Here is a 20503-nt window from a genome sequence, read left to right on the forward strand (position 1 = left end):
AATATCGAAAGAGACAAGGCTCATCCAAAGGCAATGTGCATGGGATTCGACAGGACCTCTCCTCTAAGCTGACTTCCTCCCTGACCTATGAAGGAGAGACGATAACTCACACTAGGTTTACCTTTCTTCTTTCCCATCCATTCGACAGTTGGGTCTATGTAGTGAGCAGACAGAATTCATGGAGAAACAAGGGAGCAAGCCGCTGAGGCTACCCAAAGCACACAAGTGTACACAACACTGTAGGAAGTAGACTGGAGGCCAGATGGACAAAATTCCTGTGTCAGGTCAGCAAGAAAACTGACTGGGTGGGTAAAGGTGTTTGCACCGATCCTGACAACTGAGTTTGACTCCTGAGACCCATGGGGTGGAAAGAGAGAACTGCCTCCTGCAAGTTGCCCTATGACCTCCATATGTGCTCCATCACATGCTCATATGCACCTTTGTTCACCTAGATAAGTGTGATAATGATTTTCATGGCTTCACAATGTCTTAAATACAAGGTTAATGCATTTATGTTATGCACCATGATGCATGGATTACCACTGGACTTTACATATCTGGGGACATCTGCATTGTTTTAGAAAAATGTATATTAAGTTTAATTTTTTTGTTTTTGTTTTGTTTTTCTTTTTTATTAAGAAAATTTTTTTATTTATTTTATATACCAATCACAGATGCCCCTCTTCCCTCTTCCCTCTTCCCAACCCTCCAGCCTTCCCTCATCCCAATCCACTCCCCACCCCATTCCCTCCTACAAGAAGGTAAGGCCTCCTATGGGGAGTCAGCAGAGCCTGGTACATTAGAAGCAGGTCCAAGCCCCTCCCCCTGACTCAGGGCTATGCGAGGTGTCCCACTAGAGGTAGTGGGCTCCAAGAAGCCTGCTCATGCACCAGGGATGAATCCTGATCCTATTGCCAGGGGGGCCCTTAAGCAGATCAAGCTATGCAACTGTCTTGCTTATGCAGAGGGCCTAGTCCAGTCCCATGGATGATCTACAGGTGTTGATCTAAATTTCATGAGTTCCCACTAGTTTGGTTTGGTTGTCTCTGTAGGTTTCCCCATCATGATCTTGATGATCCTTGCCCATAGAATCTCTCTTCTCTCTCCTTAACTGGACTCCTGGAGCTCAGCCTGGAGCTTGGCTGTGGATCTCTGCATCTGCTTCCATCAGTTACTGGATGAAGGCTCCATGATGACAGGGTATTCACTGATCTGATTACTGGGGTAAGCCAGCTCAGGTGCCCTCTCCACTATTGTTAGTAGTCTAAGCTGGGGTCATCCTTGTGGATTCCTGGGAACTTCCCTAGCACCCGGTTTCTCCCTATCCCCATGATGTCTCCCTCTATCATGTCTTGTTTTTCAAGACAGGGTTTCTCTTTGTAGCCTGGCTGTCCTGGAACTTGCTTTGTAGACCAGGTTGGTGTGGAACTCAGAGAGATCCAACTCCCTCTGCCTCCTGAGTGCTGGGATTAGAAGGCATGTGCCACCACTGCCTGGTCAAATTTAAATATCATTATTGATATAGGAACATTGAGATTTGAATTTTAATCCTGAAAAACTACTTGTTGGTTAACTGCATGAGGGCAGATCTCACCACTCTTAGAGCTGGAGTTGCTCATTGATGGAACCCCCTTGTTCTTCCTGGAAGCATGGCCTTCTAAATCCTGCTCATCTTAGACCCTGCACCATGGGGTTGTAGATTCCTGATTGCTCTGTATTTCTCTGTTGTAGAATATTATTTTAAGGTGTGTTACTTTTGTTTATGTTGCATTTGTTTAACTTTGTTAAGCTGTGTTACTGTGCCTGTCTAAAACACCTGATTGTCTAATAAAGAGCTGAACAGCCAATGGTGAGGCAGGAGAAAGGATAGGTGGGGCTGGCAGGTAGAGAGAATAAATAGAAGGAAAATTCCGGGAAGAAGAAGGAGCAAGAGAACAAGGAGAGGAGGATGCCAAGGCCTAGCCACCCAGTCACACAGCCAGTCATGGAGTAAGACATACAGAAGTAAGAACAGGAAAAGCTCAGAGGCAAAAGGTAGAAGGGATAATTTAAGTTAAGAAAAGCTAGCAAGAAACAAGCCAAGCTAAGGCCAGGCATTATAATTAAGAATAAGCCTCTATGTGTGATTTATTTGGGAGCTGAGTGGCAGGCCCCCGAAAGAGTAAAAGAGAAAAAACAACCAATAACACTTCTCTCTTTTCAAGTACTGATTACCACACCCCCTGGAAGGAAAGTGATTGGCTTTTTTCATTAAGTGTTTTTTGTATCAAGCATTATGGTAGATATAGATATAAATTCAAGATCTCTCAACAGTCATTCAAAGCAGGTACTAATGTCTGAGCCCAGGATGAGTTTGTAATTCTTTTTTTTATTTTAATTTTACAGTACAATTCAGTTCTACATATCAGCCACGGATTCCCTTGTTCTCCCCCCTCCCGCCCCCCTCACTTTCCCCCCAGGCCGCCCCCCATTTCCACCTCCTCCAGGGCAAAGCCTCCCCCGAGGACTGAGATCAACCTGGTAGACTCAGTCCAGGCAGGTCCAGTCCCCTCCTCCCAGGCCAAGCCAAGCGACCCTGCATAGGCCCCAGGTTTCAAACAGCCAACTCATGCAATGAGCACAGGACCCGGTCCCACTGCCTGGGTGCCTCCCAAACAGATCAAGCCAATATCTTTAAGTAATACCTCATAGTTACTGAGAGCTTTTATTTCAGAGCATATCCTTTTTCTATACACACAATAATAGGAATGACAAATAACACAGGCTGCCCTGTTAGAAGCTTAAAGGTGCTCCACCCAGAGGCAGGAGGGACATGCATGTCACTCTGCACTCTGGCTCTATGGTAATGCAGCATTGACTTGTATCTTACTGGCTTTAAGATATAACTCTCAAATGACATCTTCTATACCAACACATCCACTGAAATCTGTTTATCCATCTAATTCCAGTAAAGTTACTCTCAGAGTAACTTTAATTAGTTGCTTTTTGGATTATTCTGGATCAAGACCCAGTTTTATCAATTGTAAAATTAATACTCATTCTTTGTAGAAATTGAGAAAATTAAGGAATTAGAAAATATATAATGTTATTATTAAAGAAGAAAGCTATTCTATCCATATAATGAGTTAAACTGACCATAGTCATCTCATGCTGAGGCTTTTTTTTTCTTTTCTTTAAGATTCTGATATCAATTACAGAGAGAGCTATTGTCTGCTTCTTTTCTGTGAGTCTGGAAAATCAATTACAGGTGAACGATCTTTGTCAAAATATTTGTTAAACTATTTTGAGAATTTCTCCTGTTTTCCATCTATGATTGAGTCTATGTTGACATATGATTATGTAGTTCCTTTTTCGTAAATTAAAGCATTAAGCAATTAAGCATTTTCCATGTTATTAAAACTATGTGTTAACACATTTTAATGACTGCATTTACTGTGATTTACTTAATCACTTCTCAATTTTGGGTTATTTGAAATTATTCAAAGAATATTTTTAATGGGAATTTCTATATATTACAGATTAGACATTTATGGTATATTAAGGGGTGAAAATAACTCGTCAAATGACATGAATACTTTTGAGACTAGCTCATATTAGTAAGCTATTTTCTAAATAGTTGTATTAACTAATGCTCTCACTAGTGAGTGTAAAAGATTGTTATCACCACCACTGTGCCAGGGGAAAATCTTTTCAAAAGGCAGCTCTACAGCTCCTTGTTGTTTATTCTTATTTATAAAAGCATCTTTCCTAGCTCCCAAGATGGGTACTGGGAACCCTTTATTGGTTATTCTGGACTGTTTTCACTTCTCCCAGGGATCAAGTAACTCAGAGCCTCCAAATCAACAGATTCTTACCACTGATTTTATGACTGCAGTCTGTTACCCAAGGACTGGATAATACTGACCCAGCACCAGGAAATGCACAGAAATCAGTCCAGTGAGCATGAACAGGTCTCCTGGTAGGTGGAGAAGGACTGTCCTTGGAACGGGTTAAACTGACGCCTGTCTCCTGCAACTGCTTTAGAAGTTCTTTCATATTCTGAGATCAAGCATGAGAGTAATTTATTTGCGTCTGGTAGTGTGTCTGAAAAGTCCATTTTGATGAGTGATTTTTGTTTCTTCACTGTTGAAAGCAGATTCTGCAAGCCTTTGGAGTTCCCTCTGCTCTACCCTTGGTCATGAGGGTACTCATTATCACCTCCACTTGAATGTCCACACTGTAGCTCCAGGGAGGTTGTAGAAGTGCAAGTCGCCACTTTTAGATGGTTGGTCAGTCTTGCCGTGGTCAGACTGCTCTGAACGCTGAGAAGTCTCCTGGTACTCAGATCCAGGAAGTGACTGTCAGCCTATTCATCAAACACATTTTTTATTGTTAAAGAAAATATGTTAAATGATTTATGAAAATGTTGGTTTCTGCTTTTGAAAAGAAAACTTTGCCATTTAGAGAGAATAAGTCCAAATTTAAAAACAAAAGCAACAATTAACTGTGCAATTATTTTTAAAATTCTACTCTCAGTAAATGAACTTATTGAAATATAACTAGTATGCACTGTATAGAGCTGGCTCCCAGACTTCTCTGCAGTGATGAGATGTCCTTCTGCACTGTACAGAGATGCCTCTGGATCTCTCTGCAGTGATGGGGATGTCCTTCTGCACTGTTCCATATGTAAGCAGTAGACTGTTGGGCACTTAAAATATGGAAATGTAAACTGAGAAACTGAGTTTTTAATTTGTATAGTTTCAGTTAATACAGTTTTTAAATAGCCATGCTCAGTCGTCTCCATATTGAACAGCACTATTCTAGAAAATAGTTTTTCTGACTCACATTATCTTGAACAATGAGACTTAAACATAATATTACAAGTCAGCCCTAAGGGTCTCTTCTACCAAAGAGCCAATCAGAGGTCTTGAATTGTTCTATGTCTATCAACACCTGCTCAAGATAGAGAAGACGTTCATTAGTGTCATCTCTGAAAAACACGTCACACACACCAAGTGACAACCCTCTTCCATAATTCCTGTATCAAAAAGTACTTATGGGCCTGTTGAGATCACTTGGGTGGTAAAAGCTCTTGCCACACAAGCCTGATCACAAGTTCAAATGCCAGAACCTAGAATGGAAAGACAAAACTGGTTCCACGAAGTTGTCCCGTTCTCCACACAGTTGCCAGTGCTACCCTCTTGCACCCATACACGTACACAGGATAGTGGTAAATTAAAAAGTCAAAAAGCATTGAATAGTCTATGCAAGTGTAAGTCCAAGTGGAAATCTGGTGTATTATTTTCAATAAAATGTGGTGAGCGGATGGGTCATTAAGAAATTAATCACTGCAATCTCTGATGCCTTCATGTTTAAGTTTTACAACATGGCTTGTCTCGCTGACCTGCTTCTCCTTTGTGGAATCTGTTGTTCTGGATGTTGGTATAGATATACTCTGTCTTGCATCCTTCCTGGACACTCCTGCAGCTCCCACTACTGAGCTGCCTGGTTATTTACCTGCCTCTGCACTGCAGTCACGAACTTCTTGAGGTCAGGGCATGTCAGCAGAGCATAGTGTAGTAACTGGCAAAAAACAAGCATTCAAAAAGATACTGACTGAGCGGACCAAGATGTGATGAGCCAGAGTGACACCAGGAGTGCTTAGTTCAGCTTTATTGGACTCCTCAACATCCCATGAATGAGTGAAAGGGTGGACTAATGTTGTTATTAAACTCATTATTATGCTTCAGAAGAAAACCCAATGCCCAGCATCCGGAGGTATTGTGGGATGAATATTTTGTCCAGTGGGCTATTAAATTACAGCATAGTCAAATGAATTGTTGAGACCTCGTGGCAAACTCATTCAATAATCTTTTGGTGAAGGCATCTGCAAACAAGCATCACGGCCTGTGAAGAAATGCCCTTCCTGGGGAATTGGAGGCCAGACTCTGAGGCTGGCTTTGTTCTAAACTCCCTGGGAGAGCCAATTAAGCAGTTTGTCTCAGCAAGTAATAATTTTCCTAAGCATGAGTTTCAGCAGGAAGAGCCTGTTTGATGGTGACAATTATGGGCTCAGGGCCTTGGCTGTGTCCTCACTATAAAGTGACATCAATGCCTGCCCTAACAGAACCCAAAGCACAGGTTTCAGTCCTTGCTGACACATATCTGAAACACCCAGCATGATGTTGACTCCGGATAAGTGTTAACAGCCGCTGTTATTGAGAACAACAAATCTAAAAGTTCAGCAGTCCTTTGTAATCTGAACCTGGAAGGCGAGATGTTAAAATACCACTGATTGTTTATTGCTTTATTTAGATCATCAGGGGTCTGAGGTCTTTTGAAGGTTGTCTTTGGGTAGAGAAAGTCAAACATTACAGTGAGTTACTGCAAATCTGAAGGTTACCAATTGCCTTCTCTGCATCAGTTCCAGCTCATGATGTAGCATGATCCTGGGGCAAGAGTGGCGTCACAGCTCTCCACAATAAATGAATCATCCATTTCTTACACATACTTAATTATGTACTGGATTCTGAGCTCCTAAGTAATCCCTCACTGGCTTATTTTGTAAAATTAAAAAAAAAATTCCTGTTGTAAGGAGAAAAAAAGAGGTCCAGAGAAGGATCTCTTGTATGAACACAGTGGACCTTGATGCAAAGCCCCAGCACCAATTAGAAGCTATACATAGTCACACATGCTTGCAGTTCCAGGATTGGGTGGGGCAGGGACAGGCAGATCTCAGGAATTTGCCTGTCACCCAATCTAGTAAAATGGTGAGCTTTAGTTACAGTGAGAGAGACCCTGTATCAAAAACAAGATGGAGAATGATCAAGGAAGACACCCCGGGTCTTCTTCTGTCCTCCATGTACTTGCATACAACACATAAATACACATACCACACATACACACACCACACACACCACACATACCACACATACACACTACACACACCACACATCACACCATATACACACATGCATGCCAGACACACACCACCCCCCCACATGCATACACACACCACACATACACCACACACCACATACACACCAAACACACACCTCACAAACACACATTCATGCACACACAGACAGTACACATACCCCGTACACACATGCATGCACACAATGCACACAATGTATGTACACACATACCACAGATACACACATGCATGCACATACTACACACACCATACACACAAATACCACACACATATATGAATGCACACACACACACACCACATACACATATACGTACATGCAAACACCACACACTATACACACAGCACACACACACATCACACATACACACAGATGCATGCACACACCACACACACATGTATGCACTCACCACATACACACCACACACACACATGCACACATCACACACACATACATGCATGCACGTGCACACACACACACACACACACACACACACACACACACACAGTGGGGTATAGGAGAAAAAATAAAGTAAAAGTAAGTATCTGTCAGCATTGACCAAGACAAAGTTTATAGAACATTTTAAATTTTGATTGTGTGCATGTGCTCTTCAAAGTGCAGCTCATTGCACACCATTGATTCTAAGGCTATAGCCAAGGCAACAGTGTCCTGCAATTCCAGGAAGAGCCAAGACACACTGTGCTTAAGTTGCACTGTCCATCGACCTTTGGCTAGAGTGGGCAGGACTGGAGTGTACGTCTGAGTCAGGGTTTGTTGTAAAGAGACACCATGACAGTAGCAACTCTTATAAAGAAAACATTTAACTGGGACTGGCTTACAGTTCAGAGGTTTAGTCCATTATCATCATGGTGGGATGTGGTTGCATGTAGGCAGATGTGGTGCTGGAGAAGGAGCTGAGAGTTCTTACATCTTGATCCACAGGCAGCAGAAGAAGACGGTGTCCCACACTGAGCACAGCTTGAGCATATGAGACCTCAAGCCTGCACACACAGTGACACACTTCCTCCAACAAAGCCACAACTCCCAATAGTGCCACTCCTTGTGGGCCAATCATTCAAATACACAATTCTTTGGGGCTATTTCTATTCAAACCACAACAGGGACTAAGCATGCATTAATTTGTTTGTTTGTTTGTTTATTTATTATGTATACAATGTTCTGCCTGCATGTATACCTGCGTGCCAGGAGAGTGCACCAAATAACATTATAGATGGCTGTGAGCCACCGTGTGGTTGCTGGGAATTGAACTCAGGACCTCTGGAAGAGCAGCCAGTGCTCTTAACCACTGAGCCAGCTCTCCAGCCCCGCTTGCCTTAATTTTTAAAACATTAAGCAATGTCACTGCCTGTCCTTGGTGCAGTCTCTGTCAGCACAATGGAAGCAGCGGAGCATTGGCATCAGCTGCAGGCACGCAAAGATCAGCTTCTCCTGGACCAATTAGATTCTTCCCAGGATGCAAGCAGTGATCAGCTGGCTCACCTCATTTCAGCGATACACTGATAAGGATCAGCACAGCAAACACGGGGTTGATCCCACTCCATTTCCCCTGCTGTTTGTCCATACTATCAGTGTGCTTATCCAATCTGAGATTATTATGTTCAGGATGTGTTAGGATCCAGATCATTTAGAAGGTGGACACAATTAACCACTATTTAAAGAGGAGTGGGGAACTCAGTGTCTACACATATGCAGCCTGTGGCATAAGCATGTCTCTAAGTAAAGTATGCTGTCATTCATTAAATGCTATGTGTGAGACTGCCCCCTCCCCACCCCACGGGCTGTGTTTGGTTCTGGGATTTCCAGCTCATGGCTCTGAACTAAACTTTCACTATCAAGTCTCTCCATCTCTCCCTACACTTGGCTACAGTGAATTGTCAGATGTTCTTCGTTTGCTGATGCCTCCCAGACTTAGCAAGAGCTCAGCATCAGCATCGAGAAATCCAGGGCAGAGTCACATTTCCTTGTGAACCAGCTGGCACCACTCTGGAGAAAGCAAAGCAAAAGAGGCTATTCTTTGGACTCAAGCTGAGATTTCAGGGTGATCTGCATGACTGGGTAGCTGGGGACAACATAGGACTAGGTAAAGTATGTGTTGTTGGGTTAACTCATCTGGCATCCTTCTTTTGTGGCCTGTGATGTGTTAGGGAAGACAAGCCCAAAAGAGAAATCAAACCTGGGAAGCAAGTGTTGATTTCTTTCTCCAAATCGCATCCAAGGTAGCTCTCATTTGCCAAGTGAACAAGCTCCTTCATCGTGCTCAGCTCACTCTCTGCTTGTCTCAACATCTCAGCTCTTCCTTTTTCTAGTGGTATCTCTCTCACAGATCTGTTCTCTTCCTGTATCTATCAGGCATCTTTGATGTTTCACTCCCCAATGTGTTTCTACTTCAACCCATTGGAAAGTTTTTGTTCACGTCTTCCAGTCTTCCAACCAACCTTCCCATTTCCATCCAAGCTACCATTCCAGTTAGAATGGTCCAGATTTCTAAAGAAAAGCTGGTCTCCTGATCTGAACTCCGATCCAGCCTTTGCCAAGTAAGAATAAAGAACATTCTAAATTCTCTTAAAATCCTATGGTGGCTCCCACTGTTGATATGCATAAGACTTAGGGCACTGTTGACTTGCTCAAGGGACGACAGATCACAAAATGCTGTATCTGGTCATGTCATGCTGTTTCCAGATGAGGCTGGCATTGTGACAGGTAGACGCAGCAAAGGCAATCTGCTCTTAGTTTAGGCAGGTGACAGCTGATCTGCTCGGGGCCCAAGGGAGTGAAAGGCCAAGGAGGATAGGCGAGTTAGCTTTCCCCTCTGAAATGGGGACATCAGTGCTATTCTACCCCTGGACATCAGGACTTGGGTTCTTGGACACACATACCCCGGTAGATATAGTTTTCCCTGTGCTTCTCAGTGGTTTGGACTTAGATTGAAGTACACACTTGCTTCACAGATAGCAAATGGCAGACTGTAGGACTTTGCAGAATTACAAATCATGTGACTAAGCTTCCATCATAACTTTTCTCATATCTATTTCTTATCTCTACTATGAATGTATTACCAATCAACCATATATATTTTCACTTTCAATCAATCAAACAATAATCTATCATCTATTAGTCTATATCAATCATCTGTGGTGATATTTTATTTGTGCTTTAATAAAGTTTGCCTGGAGAATTAGAGGAAATAGCGAGCTGTTTTAAGTAAACACAAAAGTCAGGCAGTGGTAGCACACACCCTTAATCCGACCACTTGACAGACAGGGTCTCTGTGTGTTCAAGGCCATATTAGGGAACATGCCTTTAATACCAGTACCAACCTTAGAGAGCTGGAGGTCTGTACATATAGGCAGTGACAAGGAAGTGAGGTAGCTGGGCTAAGAGCCAATGAGAGGGCAGAACAGCAAGGCAATAAAGGCACAGGTAGACAGGAAGTAGCTCTCTTTGGAAGCTGCAGCATGGTGAGGTAAGGTTAGCTGGTAGCTATTCCTATTTCCCTGATCTCTAAGGCTTTCACCCCTATATTTGGCTCCATGTTTTTTATTTAATAAGAAATTTGTCTACAATCATCTATCATCTATTTATCATCTATCTATCTACCTACCTGCCATTATCTAGCTACTTTTCTTTCTTTCTCCTTGTGGATATCTCCTACTGATTCTGTGTCTATAGAGCCCTGACTTACACAAGGGGCTTCACCGTCTGTGTCCAGCTTTACGTGGACAGCATGAACTTTGTAACCACTGCTTTGCATAACCCTGCTTCCTTCCTAGTCACTTACCGATGGCTTCGTCACATGTCGGAACCTTGTTAACTCTGCTTTCTGTTGGAATGCCTGCCTCTTACCATTCTATTATTTGTTTGATGAGAAGTAATTTTGAAAGATAAAATTCAGATGGGATATGGTCTAACAATCCTTTCCACTCTTTCCTACTATCAGTCTGGCCAGGAAACCCCTCCGGGAACATCTTTAGCTCTTCAGGAGTTATTATTTGAACGTGAAGCGTCCCTCACTGACTCATGTTTTGAAGTTCTGCAGTTGGTGGTGCAATTAGGGAGGGTCTGAAAACTTTAGGATATGGAGCGTAGCTGGGGGAACCGGAAGGACTCGTTAGGAGTACCTTTACATGTTATACCCTGGCCCCTGGTTCTGACCTTGCTCTCTGCTTTTGGTTTTCAACCAAGTAAACTAGCTCTGACACATACTCTTGCTGCCCAGCACAGAGCCACTGTCCATGCTGTTCCCAGTATGCATGCCGAGAGCCACTGTCCATGTCTTCCCCATGACAGCCTAGAATACTCCAAAACTGTGAACTGAAATAAATCTTCCTTTCTAACGTGTTTTGGTCAGGCTTTTTTTTTTTTTTTTTTTTTTTTTTTTTGGCACAGAAAATTGCTGATATTGTTTGCTGATATTATTTGCTGCTCTCTCAGTGGGCTTACTCTACAGGGTACCTTTCAGAGCCTCCCTCCTCACTGTGAGTAGTGTGAAGGCAAGAGAAACACTTGGTTCCTCACTAGGAAACGTTCAGTGCGTGCCGACTGCTGTCAGCCACTGCCCCAGCCCTCAACTTGTCGAAGGTTATAAGACATGTGCCCATGTGGATTCCTTCACACTTCTGCAGCATCAGCTGAGAAATGCTTTCTTCTAGAAAACTAAGTTGGTACCAGCACTTAAAAACCCTTTGATAGCTAAGGAAACAAATGAGCTGAAGTCAGTTCATCTAATAACAGCGAGCAAGCACACCTGTGGTGCCTGACACTCCGCAAGATCAGACAGCATCTGTGAGGTGGGGCCCAAGCATGTGGTCCCATAGACACCACACCCTGGGACTGACACTCCGCAAGATCAGACAGCATCTGTGAGGTGGGGCCCGAGCACGTGGTCCCATAGACACCACACCCTGGGACTGAGCTTGTGTACATGTCCCCTGGCCCTGAAGGCATTGGTTGTTTTGACTCTCCATGTGTTGGAAGTGATGGGTTTTCAATTCTTATTAATACTTGGATTAAAAGCTTAATTTGAACATGTGCTACTGAAAGAGACTCTCCCTAGTTTTGAGTTCCTGGGAGTGTGTGTCTACCACAGTGTTAGAGGCAATGCTAACAATGGAGTTCTACTTTTAGATTTCCAGGGGTTTAGCATGCTACAGAGTAGAGAAGGTGAGCCCCACACATAATTGTCCCCAGCTGTGTCAGATTGTTGCCTCTCATGAGTGGCTGAGGTATAGTCACATTGAGTCAGGTGCTGTATACAATTCATTGCTGAGCATGTGCTAGATTGCCTAACCACCATGATGATATTAGAGTCTTGTTTCTTCATGCACAGTCACTGTCCAACTCTTAAAAATGCAGCATCCATCATAAATGAATTCTCTTTCCAATAAAGTACTATTAATTTTACTATCTGAAACACTAGAATCAGATTGGTCTTAAGCAAGACTTCTTTTACATTAAATAGTGTTTTTCCCTTAAAAAGAGTAATTATTTCTGAAGGAAGGGTCTTCGGCTCCTTCAGTTGATCATTTCAGGGTTCACAAGGTTTATGCAAGAGAGAAAATGACAAGACTAAGGAGCATCAAACGATAAATACAACAATTATGGTGACATGGGGTGCAGCAAAGTACCCGTAACTCGATACTAGAGAATTAGAGATCACTGTGAGGAAGAAGCTTTTGTTATGCTGGGGAGAGCTAACAATACACAATGTCAGAATAAACAAAGTCGGGAGAATTCATCAAAAAGGATCGGACACATCCATGGCACACAGGAAAGGGAAAGCAGAGGCAGAGTGATGACCAGTGATGGCAGGGGAGGGTAGTGGGAGGACCTGGTGGGGAAAGCAGGGGGACAGTCACACGAGGGTCTGGACGGTTTACTGTGTGAATTCTGTTCCTGACCAGCATGTGTCAAGTGGGCACATTAATGAAGTGTGACGGGAAACACATGCACATGTCAGACCATGCACCAACTGAACGAGGGTAGCTAGCACTGCCCTCTCCTTACTTTTCTTCATTTTCAGAGGCTTCAAGGATCTCTCTTTTATGTCTTCATAAAATATATAATAGTTTATTGTGAGTTATCACTTGGTGTGCTTTGGAAAAGCACAACTTATTCTTTCTCTTTCTGTACTCATTACCTAATTTTCTTTGCTCCTTTCCTTTTCTGCCTTCCTAAATCTGTCTTATTTCACAGGACATGATACCCTCCAGTTCCATCCATTTTGCTGGAATGACGGAATCTCATTCTTCTTTACCACCGAGTGATATTTCACTCTGTCTGTGGGGAAATCACATTCCCTTTATCCATTTATCTGCACACTGGCGCTAGCTCCGTATCTCAGCATTTTGAATGTTGCTGCCATAACACAGGAATGCCAGTGTCTCTTTAGCATGCTAATTTCACTTCCTCCCAGATATATGCCCCATGCAGGAAAGACAGAATAATATGGTGGCTCTATTTTTAGTTTATCAAGGCATTTCCACAATGACTGTAATAATTTATATTCCTACTGAAAAGGTATCTAAGCTGTCCTTCCTCTAGAACCCCAATATCTGTTACTTTTTGAGTTTTTGGTAAAGCCATTCTAACCACAATTGGGTTATCCTCTTTATAGTATTTTTTTTTTGATGGCTAAGGGTGTTAGGAATTTTGTTTTCATGTAGTTGTTGGACATTTGTGGAGATGATTTTATGAATTTTGTTATTTTTGGAACACAGGATAGACATCAGGTATTTCAAGTGAGGGACACCATTCAATTAAACAAGAACATTCAGAATGCTGAAACTAATAATTGGTAAGGAAAGGATGGCAGTCAAAACTGGTGACAAGGATAGCTATCTGTCCTAGTTGGGTAGCTCAGTGGCAGTCCACTTGCCAAGCATGTTGAGGACCTATGATTAGTCCCAGTAATGCAAACCAACCAACAAACCAGCAACTAACCAATTGACAACCAATTAACTAACCAGCCAACCAATCAACCAACTTACCAACCAGCCAACACCAACCAACCAACCAATAACCAATCAACCAACAAACAACCAGAAAACAACCACCAACTAGAAAACCACAACCAACCAACTACCAACCAAACAACAAACAACAAACAACCAAACAACAACCAACTAATCAATAGCCAACCAAACAACAACAACAACAACAACAACAACAAAACAAACAACAATCAAACAACCAATACTGTGTGGTATTCTGCATGTGAAAAGGAGGAATACACAATGTAGAGGAGATGGAGGTGACTGCATTTCAGAGATTTTTATTAAAAGACAAAGTAATTACAAAAAGGGATACATACACTTATATGTGTACATGTTCGTTTTGTATATGAAATAATAATTAAAGAAGGAGTCATGTATTTGAGATGGAATGGGGGACAAAGGAGACATTGAAGGGGGGAATGAGGGGTGGACTCTGGCAATACCATACTCATGTATGAAGTATTTAAAAATTAAACTAAAAAGTAACAAAATGGCATGCAAAACTAAAAACTTCGTAGTTAAATCTAAAAATTATGTAAGATTTATATAACATTGTGAGTTCATTGAAAGAAATTAAAGTAGATCTAAGCACAGGGAGAGACAGACTGTTTTCTGAGAACAATATGATTGAAACACGAATTCAGCCTCAACTAGTGTGCATTAAGTCTAAGGACCAAATGCATGGTGACTCATTTTCCAAGCTTCCTTTTAGGGAGAGGACAAGCCACTTCTAAAATTTATAGTGAAAATAAAAATAGCCCACATAACTAAAGCAACTTTTACAAAGAAAAAACACAGAACACTAACGTTGACTGGGTGGTAACTATTGAGAGAGTAGTAGTGATGCACGCGTGGAAGAAGGTCTGTTTTGATGTGGATAAAAAGTGTCAGAAATACATATGAATATTTTTGGCTGATTCTTGACAAAGCACTAAAATAATTTACTGGAAAATTGTAGTTTACTTTAACAAATCATACTGAAACAATTGAATGCTGATATTAAAAAAACAATTAAACAAAAAATAGCAAATTCACCCCACACTGTAGACCACAGAAACTACAAAGCAGATATCACAGCTGTGAAACCTGAGCCTCTCAGATCTTCATATAACATGTCATAGGAAGAGAAGATATCTCTGTGAATATTTTAAGACCAGATATTAAAATGATATAGAAGTTTGATAAGAGGAATTTTATAAGTGAAAAATCTTTGGTCTTCTTTAAAGGCACTGCTGAGCAGATCACAGATGAATGTCACTGCAACCTCACATTAGATTCATCTAGAGTCAAAACACTCTTACAGCTAAATACTAAGACCATATGAAAACACTTCAGGAAAGAAAGAGCAATGGATGCCAAGTGTGCTTATCAGTAGGTTATCAAAGCCAGTAATCACAAAGTAATGTTAATCATGCCAAAAAGCTCCAAGCATATCCAAACTCTAATGGTCAATAAGCTTTGTATTTCAGCATATGTTGTCAGACACTGCTGGGGGACTCCATGATGATATACAGAACATGGAAAAGTTTATCATTACATCCAGGAGTCAGTCTCTTATATTTGAACAAATGTGTAAGAAAAATAAGAACAAGTACATGGGCTCCTAAACAGTTGTGGTAATTCTCATCACCACAGTCCTGACAAGAGTAGCTCAAAAAGTCACCAGCTGTCCTCTGCACAGTCAAATTTATTACACAGAAGTGAGAAAGAATGGGTTACTGATAAGCAGGGCAATGTGATTCCCTTTCTGAGTTGTTCTGGGAGAAGTCCACCTCTAGACACAGAAACCAGTCCAGCAACAGCAGGTGCTGGAGCTGGGGAAGGGGCATTGCTTCACAGAAGTGCAGAGAACATTCCAGAGTGTGCAGAGGTGCATACGTGAGGAGGCTGTGGTTCTACAGCTACCCATGTTCGCTAAAATTCACTGACTGTTATTCTAAAAGACAATTTTCTGTTAGGTCTCAATAAATTTGACTCTGAGGATACTATAGCAACAATTTAAATAAAATCTTGTAGCTTGAGCCAGGCAGGTGATGGAGGATGGTAAATGGTAGATAATTCTAAGATAGAAATTAGAAGTACTAGGTGAATGAACTGACATATGGAATTAGGAAAAGGCAGCTGTATCTTTCTATAAAAGAGCATATTATATGCACCTGAAATTAGAATTTAATTGTCAAATACCCAAATGACTTTACAGTATACACTCTCAGGTAACAAGACAGCCACAAACCATTACAACATCCTCCAAAGGGTATTGTTGGTCCAGTTCACAAGAAAGCTTGCTTCCTTAGCATAGCAAGGGGTGGTTACATCATTAGTTGAGTCATAAAACACATACAAACACCAGAATTCATGGAAAGCACTGGAACATTCTGGGCAATAAACACTGTGAGAAGAGTACAAGACCTGGGCACTCCCTCTGTACATCAACATTGATAAATGGTGATCTTGGTTCAGCTTTTTAACACATTTTGATTTTCTCTGTATTATATTGTTACAGGGTGACCATCACAGCAACTGGCAGTGTGATTCACTCAAGATTCATGTCAAATTTTACTCCACAGCTGTACCTGAAACAGGTTTAGTTCTGGGAATATAGAGTCTTTAAATGGCTTCAGGACCAGTGTGAGAAGACAGAAGAACATTGTAAACAATGAGATAAGCAAATGAAGTTGATCTTGGGACAGGAGAAATGGCTCAGTTGTTAAGAGCCCTTGTTCTGCCATCCTGAGGCTTGGAGTTGTGCTGTAGATGATTGATTCCAGCAGCCCTATAGCAAGTCCAGCATCCCTGTGCATGCCTGTAATCGTAACTCCCTGAGGGGCAGAAAAAGGAGGGTTGGTGGAGCTGGCTTGCTTCCAGCCAAGTGGAGATAAAAGCGCCGGGTACAGACCTTGCCTCAGGGAATAGCAGAGGATGAGAGATGGGGGCACACAATGCCCTCTTCTGACCCATGAGTGTGTGCTTGCACACACACGCTCATGCAGTTGGCCTTGAGTCCCTTCTGTGCACACTTTGCCTCTGATTAGATGCCTCTTCTCCACATTCTACATGTAAATTGAGTATAATTTATACCATCAGTGGTAATTAGACTCACTCAAAAAGCTGGATTTTTTAGAACATAGCCACACCTAATACAAAATTATTAGGAGATGTGTTTTCAGACTTGACAGGCTATTTCAGCACTGACACTTCCTCATCTCAAGATGCAGATTTGAAAGACACCTTTAAAATCTAAACTCAAAGAGTGAACACATTGGTCACTTTGTCTGTCAGTTTATACTCAGGGCAATTTGCTAAATTTTATTAGAAATAGATAAATCAAAGCTCTAAACTTGAATAAAGCACTCTGTATATCTAGATATCTATGTCTAAATCCAGAGTGAGGCCGTAACATTTTCTGAATGGTATGCTCACTTTCAAACGATGCAAGATCTCTTGCCACCCACTAGAAATAGTTATCTCTGTAGGGAGGGATGCTGTCCAAACTTTCTGTGAATTGCCCTGGGAAAGAGAGCTGCTCTGGGGCAGCAGGTCCTACCTGGTTTGAGATGCGCAAAGGGAATTTCTCCGGTGAGGAGCTCCCACAGACACAGGGCGTAGCTGAAGACATCTGCCTTGATGGTGTAGCGCGTGCACTGTGTGAATACCTCGGGGGCCATCCAGCGCAGGTTCTGCACAGACCAAAGGTGACCAGAGCCAGCTTCTGAGTCTGCACTGGAGAAGGTTCTCCAATGCTCTCAGATGGCACAGGCAGGAAGTGACTGCATCTCTGCTCTTCACCAATGCGGTGGATGAGGTGCATCTTCTCATGTGTGTCAGTTTCTCAAGAAAACACAAAATCATTGGAAGATCATAAAATCTGTACTCTATAAGATACCTCCAACATTAATGACCAACAATGGCCTCACAGTGGTAGTTGTGCGTTCCTTCCTTCTTCCTGCTCCCAACCACCATCTTTGCCCTAGACACCCTGCAGGCTTCGGAATCGGCCACCAAGGGGTCATCCCCAGTAGTTCCCTTGGCTTGAATCACACTGTGGGAGACATCTTCCCTTGTTTCAGTCTCCAGGTTCCAATTAAGTGAGTGACTAAATGAGGCCCCTAACTGTGTTCTCATGACAGAAGACAGAGTGAGACATGAGGAAGTCACCCAGCATGCCTGTGTTGGAGATTTCTCCCTGGTAGGATCAAGGCTCTGGAATTTCTTGTGTTTGCCCTGGGATGAATTTCATGAATTCCGTGTCTGCAATAGCCCAGAAAGCAAGCTAATAAACATGTTAAAAAGCACGCCTCCAGCCTCATCTATGTGGTGGTGTGAGCTACACTCTATATTAGTGATCAGAAATGCGAAGCCCAGAGCACCAGATTCTGCTTTATGAAGTGAATGTTGCATTACTGACTGGATAGTTTCTCCCACCTCAGAGCTCCAGGTCTCCCAGGTCTACATCCTGTCAGGGGACTTTCCCAATCACCTTCCTACGGGCACGTTGGGAACTGGTCTTCTTTTATTATCCCTGAAAGTCCTGTGTGTGATGCTGCTTTGGATAATTCTGACTATTTTGCATTATGTTGAATACGAATAAAACCACACATATTTAACCCCAAGAACACCTTTATCCTTGGCAATATTACACATGGTACCCCTGCATGAGCTTCTAGAGCAAGTTAGACATGTGCCACAACATTGCATGCCTGAGAGCACTTTTATGGTATGTGTTTAAAGTGGGGAGGGAGAGTACAAAATAATCAAACTACTTAGAGACAGCCTTATAACTAATGTGAAATAAAACAATACCAGAATAATTTGCGGGAAGTGTTATACTTAAAAGCTATGCTGCAAAGCAAAATAATCAATGTCACTTGCTGAGGGTGAGATTCAGTTTAATTCTATCCATCGGAAACGGCTTAGTTAGAGGGAATCAACAGTTTACAGTGGAACTCCTCAGTCAGACAACAAGATGCAGGTGCCCAAGATCCGTGAGTCACAGCTTTAGGGGCCACATCCAGGCACTGCTTATTATTATTTTTTAATCGAAGATGATTTCAATTAGTGCATCCATGGCTAGGATCTGTTGATCAAGCTTCCTCTCAGCCTCAGAGATTAGATGAGAGTTGTATATCCCTCCTCCAGTGGACATACTCCACCCTTCCGTCACCCCATTACAACTCATCCACCCTCCCTCATACACTCCAGTCACTAGCTTTGAACACTCCAAGAGCCCTGTTACTTCAGAGCCACTGGACCCGCATTTATCTCTGCCTCAATGATCACTAACAATGAGGATGTTCTCCCCACCAAGTCTCTTATAAGACACTGTAGCATTTTACTTCTACCCACTGTGGACCTAACTTACTCCCTGCATATTTTCACTTCTTTGGTTTTTCTTAATAACACTCACTGTCGCTTTTGCTTGTTCATCTGTTCACTGTCTGCTGGGTATGAACATGAATTGACTTAGTACCTGTGTGTGGAGCCAGAGGTTGATGACAGACATCTGCCTCAGTCTCTCTGCAGCTTACCTGCTGAGATGTGGCCTCTCTCTGAATCTGGAGCTCACCATTTTGGCTAAACTGGCCTGGCCAGTCAGTGAGCCTCAGGGATCTTCCTGTCTCTACTCTGCAGTACTGGGGTCTGGCTTTTTATGTGAGTGCTGGGGATCTAAATAGGTCCTCATGCTTGGTACGTGGAGGCATCTCTGCAGCCCCCAACTTGGATCATTGCAAATGCATAGGGGTTCAATTGTGTGGGCTGAGATGTTACACCTATTTGTTGAGAGAATATGTGAAATCTAAGGGGTTGTATGTTCAGATGTGGATTGAGTCTAGTGCCCAAGGACTCACTTGTCAGTAAGCTGACACTGGAGAGTACCAGAAGCCTTAAGAAGCAGGGTGGATGAAGATAATTAGGACACCTGGGGTCCTGACAACTAATTAGAAGATATTGATCATTCCTGTGCCCCTTCCACTAGTTCTTGCAAGAGCAAGTCTAGACCTTCCCCTTTTCTGGCTTTCTATTTGGCCATTTGAGCTCAGCACACACTTGCTCACACTGTTGTACATGTTTAGGATTTGGTGCAGACTGTGACAGTCCTCACTGGAAGGCAGCATGTTTTCTGGGCTTCTGGCCTCCCAAATTGTGAGATAGATAGATAGATAGTTTTTCTTTATAACATGACTAAACTTGAGTGTTTTGATATAGCAATGGAAAATTGCATACTACAGGGTAGAACTGAAGGCATCAGGACCCTTACAGGTTCATGATGAGATTCCTTTCTCCCTCCCTCCATCCTTCCCTCTGGCCCCCTCCCCACTATAAGACATATCCATGATGTCAAGCTATTTGAAAATTTCCAGTTCAGCTTGGTTTCTTGTTCATCCCTTGCCCTTGTTTATGCTGTTCCCCCTGTCTCCATGCTCTTCCAGCTCCTCCATCTCTTGATGAGTGCCTATTCACCCTGCTGAGCTCTCCTGATGCTCTGTGAAACTTCCAGGGTACTTTAAATCTGTCTGTTCACCCCTGTGCTGGCCACACTGGCAAATGGGCTCCTTACAGTCAAGAAGGGAACTCATT

The 20503-nt window shown here is 42.5% G+C and overlaps 1 protein-coding gene across 1 annotated transcript in view; it reads right to left on the reverse strand.

Moving 5' to 3' along the window:
- Tnni3k (TNNI3 interacting kinase) overlaps nt 1-20503 on the reverse strand; it is a 268692-nt gene that overhangs the window by 74794 nt on the left and 173395 nt on the right. Inside the window, exon 20 of the mRNA XM_052730298.1 lies at nt 17472-17604. Within this exon, the coding sequence (XP_052586258.1) occupies nt 17472-17604 (133 nt within the window). The remainder of the gene's footprint in view (nt 1-17471; nt 17605-20503) is intronic.

The sequence above is a fragment of the Peromyscus californicus genome, unplaced genomic scaffold (assembly GCF_007827085.1).
Source record: "Peromyscus californicus insignis strain IS unplaced genomic scaffold, ASM782708v3 Scaffold_9__1_contigs__length_137607984, whole genome shotgun sequence".
NCBI classification, from domain to species: domain Eukaryota; kingdom Metazoa; phylum Chordata; class Mammalia; order Rodentia; family Cricetidae; genus Peromyscus; species Peromyscus californicus.